Source organism: Morone saxatilis, unplaced genomic scaffold (assembly GCF_004916995.1).
Source record: "Morone saxatilis isolate NCDOM2014 unplaced genomic scaffold, NCSU_SB_2.0 Contig24, whole genome shotgun sequence".
Taxonomy (NCBI): domain Eukaryota; kingdom Metazoa; phylum Chordata; class Actinopteri; family Moronidae; genus Morone; species Morone saxatilis.
The window spans coordinates 22,452,209-22,464,162 of record NW_023339807.1 but is presented as its reverse complement, the minus strand read 5'-3'; the positions used below and the strand labels follow the sequence as shown (position 1 = coordinate 22,464,162).

Sequence of the window (11,954 nt, the reverse complement as noted above, 5' to 3'; positions counted from 1 at the left end):
GAGGGGGGTGGGAGGGTCACCATTTTCACCGGAACAGGCCATTTAACCATCCAAATGATTTCTAAACGGGTTTATTAAGCTGAAAAAGTTGCCAAGTTCCCCTTTAATGTTGTATAGGTTTACCATATAGAATTTGGAACAAGGAAGGATTCAATAATAAAAATGACGATATCTCCGGTTTTACATTTTTTCTTATCCTTTTTTTGAGTCAGCAGTGAAACGTTGGTGAACTACTCTTTTAAATGGGCACTCCAGAGATTTAGCATTGCACATCCATATACTATATCTAGCCAGAAAGGTTTATTTTCATCTGTAGTTCTCAGGCAGGGAATAGTTGAAAGTGTTGGACAATACAGTCAACAATAAAAACAGATACAAACAGAGCTTGAATTAGACAGACAAGAGAGACAGCACTTATGACACACATTACCAACAGTATCATGACAGCAATCAACAAATAGCATGACAGCACAATGTTAGGCCTGGTGAAGTGCGAATATTATGTACAGAGACTGTAATAAGCAGGAGCAGCTCTTGCACTGTCATGACAAACAAGACAAGCAATACAAAAACAATCACTGTTCTTGTGTTAACAAGTTTGATTTCTAATAAACCAGGCTATTAATGTTGTGGAAAAGGAATGGTAGTTGGCACAGTTTCCTATGTGTTGCAGTAAATTGTTCCAGTCCTTGGAGGTTCTGACAGAAACGGCAGACAGGCCAAAACTACTTTCTTCTGGGAGTTGTGAGAGACAGATTCATGTTAGATATCCTGACTTAAAGTCCGTTGTATGGGTCAAGCTTCAAATTATTTATTTGTCTTGATACAACAGTGTATTTTCTTAGATCCTACCTACCTCATAAACGCCTATGTTTTTCATGCCGTGCAGTTTTGTAATGGAGTTCTATTAAAGACTGAGATTGAGACTGATTAAACTGAGATTACTCAAGTTTTCTCAGAGGAAAATTTTTTACAGACTGTGTATTAGTCCCTACATCTAGATTACAACTAAAGACAACTAAACTGATTTTGACATATAATCTTGGTGAAATGCCCCTTTAAGAGGGAAAACCAGAGATAAAGAGGTCAAAAAACATCGTACAGCTACTGTGTTTGATTCTGTAAACAATCAATCCTTAAAGGGTCAACTTACCCAAATCCCAAAAGAGCATATTTTCACACTTACCCCTAGTGCTGTCCAGCCATGCACATAATCTTAGTTTTTCTTAGAAGGGGAGTGGAATTTGAGCAGCACAAACAAAAGTCCATTCACCTTCATTTCAGGGTGTCAGCACGAATCTCCATATCCCCAAACCTCCGCACATAATACTGAAATTATCCTGCAAGGCCATACCACTGGCGGTAAATGAGAAAATGCCTTTTTTGATTTTTTTTTTTTTTTTTACTGAACCTTTAAAATATTCCTTACCAGAGCAATAATACTGGCATGGACATTTGTTTCTCTAATTAGGTGCAGCATAGATACAGTTGGCTCTTGTACATAATCACAGTAACAAATTCACAAGAAAATGATTACTTCTGTGCAGTGGTTACCAGATACATAACTTAGAAAAATAGTAAGAGAAGAAAGCAAGACAGATTGCAAACTTGCTCCCTGGTTACCACAAGAAAAGTTTTTTAAGGGCATTATTAAAGTGTCTAGAACATAAAAAAATAACTGTTGTTTCATGAGTCTGGTGTTTGTAAAATGATTTAAAGCTAAAATAACTGTTTTCTCTCTGGCTTCAGATAGATTGATGATCTAAAGGCAGATATAATAGAGCTGTGTGTTTGTTTTCCTAAAGATTTACAGTTTTTTAAGCATATACTGTCTGTGCATAGTTTTTGATATACTGAGAACTATGAATATCAGAGCATGATTGTCAGTAAGTAAAATGTTCTCCCAGCCACTTCAAGCACTGCAGCTGGATGATGTCACAGGCTTGCTCACTCCTTGATCTTGACAACTCATAAACCAAAAGACAAACCAGAAAGACTACAAAGAGAGTTTAGAGAAAGTGTCTACTCCTGCAGAAAGGCACCTTAAAGTTAATATCAGTACAGTTCAAATTTAAGAAATGGCAGTCCAAAGTCAAAGCAAGTGAAAGGAGCTTAACATCACTGACATTGTTGTTACTCATTCCTAGAATTTACTTGCATGCCCGCCTTTGAAGAGCAGCACTTCACAGTCTCGAGAAATAAAATTAAAAAAATGGGATTAGGGTCCCACATCATAGCATCGTATGGCAGAGAGGAATCTTTGAAGAAATAGTTTTAAGACATAGGAAAGGAAACCGTAGTCACACACACATGAACATATCGCGTGCGCGTGTTCCCTCTTCACACAAAAGGCACCTGGTACAGTGTCTTCCTCTGGGTTCACTAAAATCAGTGGTCGATGCAAAGAACACAGGATGCAGGTTTGTAGGGGCTTTTTTCTAGCATCAAGCCTGGTGCATTATTTATAACGTACAGTGTATGATTTCTTATGTGTTCTGTGTCAGTGTGTGCATGTTGTGGCCTGCATGTTGTGCAGAGAGGTGATCATTAACATGTAACGCCTGTCCATGATGTCTCTATCTTCTCTGACTTAGGTGAGAGAAGAGGTGACCTAGATAGAGGGAGTGTAATTTGCACTGTCCCTGCAAGTGAGAGATCGCACCCGTTCTGTCAGACAGCGTGACGATGATGCTGATAGATCCGAGATTGAGGGAGAGGTTTCGGTTTATAAGGTGCAGTTGTTTATCAGGTGTAGTAAGATATTAGAAACAAGTAATAACATGCACATACAAATGTACAAATTATATCACGAATGCCCTAGCAACAGTGGTGGAAAGTAACTCTTTCTCAAATATTGCAGTTAAAGAACCAGTGTGTAGGATTAACAGGATAACAGTGCAGTTGCACCGGCCATGAAACTTGCACAATAAAAAAGTGAAAGGTCCAAGCTAGAATCAGTGTCTGGTTTGTCCATTCTGGGCTACTGTAGTAACATTACCATTAAACGTGGCAGACTCCTTACACTAATGAAAACATACCAATGGATATTACATTCCACTTTTGCCAAGAGATCCTCCTAAATGTTTCAAACTGGATATACTTGAGTATTCCCAATATATGCTACTTCATATTTCTTCTCAGATTTAATACTGTACAATTGAATTATTAAGGATTAAACCAAACTTTTTGGCTTGTGTTTTCTTTTAAATAATTGTTTGAGGCCCAAAAAGGTCAAATTATCTAATAAAAACAAAAAAGGCAAAGATTGTGGGGTCCAAAAAATAAATACAAATTTGTATTAGAACTTCTTAAATATAGGGGTACCTCATGACCCTCATATTTATATTGTGATCCTTTGGAGGGGGCCTGACTACTAAGTTGGGAACCAGTAGACTTACCTGAATATAAAGTAATTAAATCTGGCTCCACCTCAAGCTACAACAGTACATTTTTCCTTATCATCTTATAATGTCATGCATAAAGATATCATTATTATTAGAGTATTTTTGCTTTGGATAATTTATAATGAAGTATTATTAGATTGCTATAGTGGTACTTTTACTTAAACGTAAACTATATGAGTACCTCTTCCACCAATGCATAGTGACTATATCACAGAGGTCCTCAGTGTATAGGTACCAGGCTGAAGGGATGTCAGAGAAGAACCAGTGTGGTGTGGCTGAAAGTCACGAGCTAAAGCGAACTGTTTAAGGGGGCAGATCTGAGTCCAAATTGAGGTTAACATGACACAGAAACTGGCTTGTCTTCATCCGTTGTTCCTCTCTTCTCCAAAGTAGGTTGTGGTTAAAAGAGTCAGCTAAGTTAACCTAAAAAACATCTGTTTTTTAGCTAACTATAGCCGGCAGGCTAATTTAACAAAGCAATGAAGAGAGTAAGGAACTCTGAGCTCTCCTGTCAGAATTGGGCTCAGGGCCCTCTCTTTCTTTCATATAAAATAATTAGGGCTGCTGCTTTTAAGATGATGATTTGTCTGATGACCTGTCTCACAACCCCCATTTGAATCATCAGTTTCAATCATCAAATACTAATATTTTTATACTCCCTGCAAAAGTACATGATAAAAGCTTTCACCGACAGCACAGTAACAACTCCTGGCTGACTGATCCTTTGTTTTCCAAACTACCTCGTCACATGCTACCAGGCTGCATAGTTTAGTCTTGACTCAAAGGTGGGCTAATGCCTCATAAAAGTCTAAAGTTTGGATGCACTTTGGATGTCTTACTGTTGATACTATTGTTTCAGCAATGCAATTTAGGGCAGGAAAAATGTCCTTAGATGGTGCGTTTGTGTGCTTAAGGAGGGCCTAGTTGAATACCCTATGCAGCTAATGATATTTTTAAATCCTGTAAAACAATCAAAAGCTCCTTAAAGCTATGAAATGCACCTACAACTACTGTTTCCAAGATCAGGAATTACCTTTTAAGCCAATATGGACAATAAGTATATTGTAAATTTGAACATCTACATACAATTGGATAAAAGTCATCTGCTGATTGTGTAACAGGATGGAAAGCTAAGCTACTAAATATATCTTGTGGTGAGCTTGTTTTGTCATGTTAGTGATATGTTTTGGAACAGCCACCCAGCATCTTAATCAGCAAGGCTCCAACAATAAAGCTGAACCACCATATTAGCTCGAGCACAAATCAGATGAGTTCACAGAGGCATTGATAACTTCTGCCCAATAAGCCAATATATTATCTAAACAAAGAACTGATGTAAATATGTGAAAACAGATATCACAATGATTAAATCTTTCTTTTAAATGCCTTTGAATGGGCCAATCAGACTTAGAGAAGGTTATTGCAGTGCTTAAAAACATAGTGGATGCTGAATTTTCTGTTGCTGTGACAACGCTCCAGGCTGAGCGAGCCAATCAGGGACAGTACCTGAATGCTGTTTTTTAAAGGTATTTGCTTCATCATTACAGGACTGTGTCTGCAAACCTGTTGACCCTAGTAGTCTGCAAAATTACAGCTATATTCAGGGCTGCTGAAAAACAGAATTATGGTTTGTTTTGTCTACCTTGCAGAGTCGGTAGAGGGGGTTAAAAGAAAAACAATATACTGGTGTTTCTGTTGGGCTGACTATCAGAGTGCCCTTTGAACTTCAAATTGACCTGCAGCCGCACCCCTCTCTGCCCTTGGCCTGAAAAGAAACTTTGTTCTAGGTCCACGTTCCCTAAACACTGGATAATCTCCATGCCTTCTCTGAACATGAGGGGAGGTTTAGCATTAACAACTTTAAGATTAGATGTGGGTTATTGCCTTGGCAGTTATTGTCTTAGCTATCGTCATCAGCTGGGAAAACTGTGACAGTGAAAGTGTCTGACATATTCTCCTCTTCCTGCTGAGATGCCCTTTAGCAAGATAGTTTAACCATGTCGCTCTAAGGTGCAAATGTGTTCCACTGTGTGAAGAGATGATGTCAGGGAAAAAAAGCTGGATTTAATTTAAAGTAGCTTTGACCGAGGCGGTTAAACTACAGCCCCACTCTCCTCTTACCGTGTGGTCCTCCTTTATAGTCAGTCAGATAACATCGAAGACAAAGATGGCGGTGTGATTACTTTGTTTTTTAGACTCACAGGTTGGTGCTGGACTGCTGATGCAGCGAGGTGGCCCTGCATAATAAGTCAGGAAGAGAGAGGAGCTAGACTCCAGGGACTGTGATTAACTCTCACCTACTCCAAAGAACAGCAAGCCATTACAGAAAAATTATTTCTCAATTTACTTTCCGGGCAAGCTCTAAAAGTAAGCCTGTTTCTGGGAGTGGGTCCAACACAAACCCCCGAAAAATGTAGATGTGCCGCTCCCTGTAGGAACTTAGAAAGTAATGCTTGTGTAAATAATGTCTGGAGCGGCGTCTTGTATTCTAACGATTAGCTCTTTGCAACCTACAACTTGATATGTGACTGCTTAAGGTTTGTTTGTGCATGTCCTGTCATCCTGGTCAATAAGAATCTGTAGAAGAGAAATGAGGCGTTGTGCAGTGGAGTGGGTTTAAGTGTTTTGACTTAAAGTCTGTCACATGGCAGAAAATGAGCATTGCATGCTGATCAGTCTCTCTCTTTTTCTCAGAAATGCTCTCACTCTTTATGCTCTCTCTCTGTATGACTAACTACCCACTAGACCCTGCTGCACAAGAGGAGAGGTAATATTCGTAGGAAAGTATTGTAGTCATAGTAGTAGTCACACTTGTAACGACAATAGAACAAGTAGTTACAGTTGGAGGGATAGCAGTAGATGCAGTACCACTTTAGTTGCTGTAATAGTCTGGTAGTAGTGGTAGTGGTCGTTATTGTAATTATACTACTGCTGCCTATTTGTAGAATTATAATTAATTAATAGTCACTGTGAATGGAGATTGTTTTGATAGAGTTAGGGGTAGTACAGCAGTAAAAAAAATAGAAGTGGTAACAGTAGAAGCAGCAGTATTATTAGTTATAATAATAGTGGCAAGCAGATTTATATGTTTTATAAATTAATACAACAAATGTTGACCATAATATAAAGTAAATAAACATGTATTCATTATGGAAGTGGTAGTGGAAGCAATTGTACTTGTAGTATCAGTATTAGTATAGTATTAGTGGTAGTACTTAGTGTTGCTGTCTTTGCTGCAGAAGATGTTGTTGTGATAGTGGTTTAGTAGTACCAATAGTAGTAGCTTGTGTAGTTGTAGTTGTCGTTGCTGTTCTAGTATTACTAGTATGCCACTTAAAAACATGTTACTTTAACAATAGTTTATCTCACAATAATGTACCTTCCTCCTCCAAAATGTGTCATTATTCACATGAGCCTTTGATTTAATCAAACTGACCTCTTTTTGTGTTATTTCCAAACATATCGATAGTGTAAAAATATGATTAATATAGATAAAAATGAAGAAGCTTTTTACAGTGAAGAAATTGGTGTTTAAAGAGCAGAAAACCAGAGAATATTGCCAATTAACAGCGTGGCTACCACAATAAAGGTTTAACAGTAACTTACATTGTCACTAATGCAATGCTGGAAGCTCCAAAACAGGAACATGAGGTATCTGTTTCAAAAATGTGAACGACAATGTCATCAGTAACCTGCACACAACATGCTCATGTGTGTTAATCTGGCTCTCTGTGATAGAAGCCGTACATCCACGTGAAAACCTTGCAGGGAGCAGCTTTAATTAGAGAAGACTTTCACACCTCACAGTACAGTGAAGGCTAATGTGGCATGTGTAGGTGTGATGTATTCTCAAGTCTCTGTTCTTATACAGTTGATCAGTGCACTATGAATAGACTCTGCGAAGTTCTGAGGTGTACTTCGTTCATGTTCACTGCCTTCTTCACTCATATCAGTACTCATACTGCACCCCTGAGTGTAACGGTCTGGAATTTATGTAAAAAAGTTAACGGCCTGAATGCTGAGACTTTTATTTTACTCTTCAAATGATTTTGATTTTGCATAGTCCATAACTTTAGGCCTCCTTTTGGAGAATATGGAGCAGTTCCTTGAGGTCAGTTAACAACTGGCAGCTCTGTGGGTATGGGTGTGTCTGTGTGCGTGTGTGCAAATGCATAAATTGTTGTAGAAATTAACAATCTGATTGACACGCGTTGCGGTTTTTCATTTTCGGCAGGTGTCTAACATGACAAGAATGGCAAACCACACACACTTCCTTTCCTAACAGCATGTGTGTGTGTTCTGAAAGTACATTAGGTAATCTGTGTGTATTTCAGTTGAATAACAAAGAAGTGTTTTTTCCACTCAAGTCGAAATAAGCATTTACATTTTCATGTTTCGTCCAATCTTGATTTAAATCTGCCATTGAGAGAAAGCAACTATGGCTCGTTTGATGGTACTTTAAAAGCACAAACAGCATTAAAATGTTTACCACAAGTGAGCAGTTTCACATGAGCAGTCTATTTGCTCAAAGACTTACTGTGCTGACACACACTTGTCACAAATAGAGATGGTTGCCACGTTGACTCCTGGCAACCAGGGAGTTTCTGTAGCACTTGATTTATGTCTCCATTTTTATTCTTCCCTGTGTACATTGCTTTTGACAAACAACCTCTAAGACAGCACACATATATTGTATTAAAGCCATTATATCTGAGAGAGAAGGTTTTAACTGAGGTTTGAGTTTCTCTGCGATGCTGACAGCACTTGCATCTCATACCTCGGTGCTTTGCAGCTGTAATCACAGTAGCAAATGCACTTTGCTACATAATATGCATGCACACTGTTGTGCTGTGCACATGGTGTTTAAGGAGAGAAGGATGGGAATTATGCACAAGTTTAGGGTTGTTTGGCTTGTAATGGACATTGTGTTCTTTCCACAGGGTTTGCAGGTGAAGGCAGATTATGTTCCCCTGCTTCAGTCCCTGGCTACATATGGATGGAGGCTCACCTGTGTTCTGCCAACTCCGGTAATCAAAACTAACAGGTAATGACCCTCATCTAACTATTAAAGAGACATTAAGTAACCAATGACCTCTATCGACCCCTTTTGGCAACAAGTAGGAATTGCATTAGCAGCAACTACAAGCCTTTGTGTAACTTTTTACCAATTAAAAACAGCTCCTTTACAATTAAAAAATAAGGGATAGCCCAATATAAAATTACTCTATTACAAAATTCTAAATTTTACTTAATTGAAAGTACAGAAGTGTTATCAGCAAAAAATGCACCTATATTATTAAAAGTAAAAGTACTTATTGTGCAGAATGGCCTTTTTTGAGCATCACATTATCATATGTATTATGTGAGCAGCATTTTAATGGTGGAGCTGGTCAAGGTGGAGCTGAGTTTTGTATGAAAAATCACAAGGAAGTAGAAGCATTAAGTACCATAAAATGGATATACTGAAGGCAAGACAAGTTAATGTGTATAGCACTTTTCATTAGCAAAGCAATTAGGGCTTTATGATAACAAAAAAACAAAAGATGATGCTAAAAAGATACGGAAATAGGATTTTAAAAGAATGAAAATAAAATAGAAGATAGAAATAAGCTGAAATGGAATAAAACATAGAATTCATGCAATATGAACAAAGAACCGTCAAGTAAAGTACAAACCTTGTACTTACTGTAAAGTACAGTACCTGAGTAAATGTTAATTAATTCTGTGTTCAGCACTGCTCCTCAATTATTTAAAACTTGCTTGATTATTCCGAAAATACATTGTCACTCAGTTTGAAACAAGAGTCTAGTTCAGAAAGTTGACATTTGGGAGATACATCCTCTTTTGTTAAAAGTTCTGTGAATAAATTGTAAAGGGAAAATGTCATCACTGCCGTCTTTTAGCTTTGTTGTGTGGAGGCCACTCTTAAGTTCAAACAAGACCTACAAAGTTTTTCTTAAGAAATGTGAAGCTGAAAACTGAGCTTCATGTGAAAAGTTATACAAGTTAAGTATAACCTACTGTATATCCTACAGTATTCCTGTGAAAACTGGAACACAGTATAAATCATAACTCACACACACCTTGTCTATTCAGTTCAAGTTATTGTTCAAAGAAATACTACAGCTTTTAGAAAATATTGACCTAATTCTGTTCCAATTTAGGCTTTGAGTCGAACAGCAGCTCTCACTGTTGGTGGAAAATCTCTTCACAGAAATGTAACGGTCCCTCAGCTAAGCCTGCGCTGACTCATCACTCGTGGCTGCTATATGAGTGTACATCCGCTTATGGTCAAAGGCCTTGCATGTTTTTCAGGCACCCTGAAGAGCTTCAATTCATAGCAGAATTTGTTCTTCAACATGCTGATAATGTATTGTATGAGTAAAATATTTCAATCCAGTACGGTTGAGTATGTGAAGTAGGTAGAAAATAGAAAATAGTGTACAAAAAATGAAAAAAATATGTAGTTTGGCATGGTGCACTGCCATTCCTAACCCATATTTTGCATTTAACAATTGGTTCACATTTTTTTTTAAACTCTCAAACCCAAAATCAAAAAAAAAAACTGAAAGAGTAATTGGCCACTGGCCTCAAAGAGATCCCTTCTATGTTAAAAGCAATTTCAGTGTAAGTTGATAAGAAAACAAACTCCACCTGAGTCCACGATCTGTGCAAAAATAACTTCTAAACTCAGCTGCATCGGTCATTTTGGTTTCAAATTTTCACTTCCTGCCCTTCTGCTACAGCTCAGCAAGGCTTGTCCTAAAAGCACAAAGAAGGAATTTCTTACCAAATAGAGTGTAACTCTGGAGAATCCCCATCTGATTTATCATTTTTGTTAAACTTTAAATGCATTTTTGCACAGACGAGGTTCACTTACAATAACACCACAATCTCTTTTTGCCCAGTGTGGACAAGAGGAATGATTACACTGACCATTAACAATTTGAATGCAAATACAGGCATTTAAGTATTGTTTTAAGACAGACTTGAAAAATGTGAAACTATTCTTTGATATAATGTTGTCATGTGTCATACTAATGAAGTGTACATGTAGTATTTCCATCGGTGCACTGACCGATTGTTTGCTCTGCCCCCACCTCAGCTGGTCATGTTTGCTGCTCTTTCACAGCATAGCTGATTAATTACCTCTCTATTTTCATCCTTTGTTTTTTTTTTTTCTACCTTCCCTCTCCCTCTCCCTCAAAATGCCACAACACAACAGCACAACATGGCTAATTAATCAGAGTCGGCCTAGATACAGTACAAGACGGAGCTCATTTCTCTCCCTGCCTTGAGAACATTTTGCACGCAGAAATAATGGTTGATGATCTATTTCAGATTAGCAATACTCATTACACTTGTTTTTGTGGTGTTGACTCCTCCATTTTTAAATAGCAAATTTGCAAATGCACGCTTTTTGTAGTCTGAGGGTTTGCAGACTGCACTTCATCTGGAGGGGTCGGATAAGTGTCAGTGATCTCAGCAACGTCTGAAATTAATGCTAACTGGTGCTCAGCGGCTTCTCCACACAACATTAATTCATGTAGTTGTCTTAGAGCATGCATTCATGTTCGCCACATTCAATTAATGCAGATGGTAATTACATTTTAAAGCCATTAACTACAGTAAATGTGAATTTCTCGACATTAAGAATGGAACAAGTTAACAAGGAAAGAGAAGGTTCAGACAAATTAGTTAATTATTGCAGGTATCTAAATTTGTTGGAAACTAAATAGTGATCACAATATACATTATAGAGTCGTTATCTATAGTTGTTTTGTTTTTACATTTTTTAGCATCTGAGCATTTGATTTGTCAGGATTTTTTTATTTCAAGTGGCAGTTTGCAGCATAAGTGTGCAGTAGACTTCTTCCCTAAAGATGAAGCCACCAACAGGTACATTCACCCATAAATTGACACAGGCTATTGCTGTTCTGTATGGCTTCAAGTTATAATAGTGCGGCTGACACTGACAGCCAAGAGTAGGTTCAGTAAAGGCCTGTAATTTTCTAAGCCATCCACTCCTTTCTAGCTTAATGGGCTGGGGCTTTTGCTGGGAACTCCGGGTTGGTTTTCAACTTTGATTCACCAGGAAGCCATCCAGCATTCGTGACAGCAAGAAAATAGCGTATGGATAAGTGGTGGAAGGAATAAGGTAATGGAAAATAGAAGTTGTGGTGGGCTTTGGATGGTTTAGATAGTAAGCCTTCTGCTGGAGGAGTCTCAACCCCATTTGATGTTGAGAAAGGGAAGATTTGTTGCAGGCTTTTAGGGTTCTACTGCGATCATAAACCTGCCATCTTCCCTCATGTGCAGGGCTGAGCGGGCAGCTTAACTTTAGACAGCATCTAACCTTTGTGTGTATGTGTGTGCATGTGTTATTGAACTGGTGTCAGATAGCTGCACAGGACAACATATCTTATTTCAAGCTATATCCAATAACAGCAAAAGATAAATAGAAGGAATAAAGCAGAAACAAACAATAAAACTGTCACCTATGTGGCTGTCACAGGACATAAAAACAGAGGGGTAAAACTGAGTGGGGAG

The 11,954-nt window shown here is 38.1% G+C and overlaps 1 protein-coding gene across 2 annotated transcripts in view; it reads left to right on the top strand.

Moving 5' to 3' along the window:
- LOC118336213 (raftlin-like) overlaps positions 1 to 11,954 on the top strand; it is a 99,995-nt gene that overhangs the window by 80,867 nt on the left and 7,174 nt on the right. For both annotated transcript variants that reach the window (XM_035672814.1, XM_035672813.1), the window contains exon 8: positions 8,345 to 8,448. In XM_035672814.1, the coding sequence (XP_035528707.1) occupies positions 8,345 to 8,448 (104 nt within the window). The remainder of the gene's footprint in view (positions 1 to 8,344; positions 8,449 to 11,954) is intronic.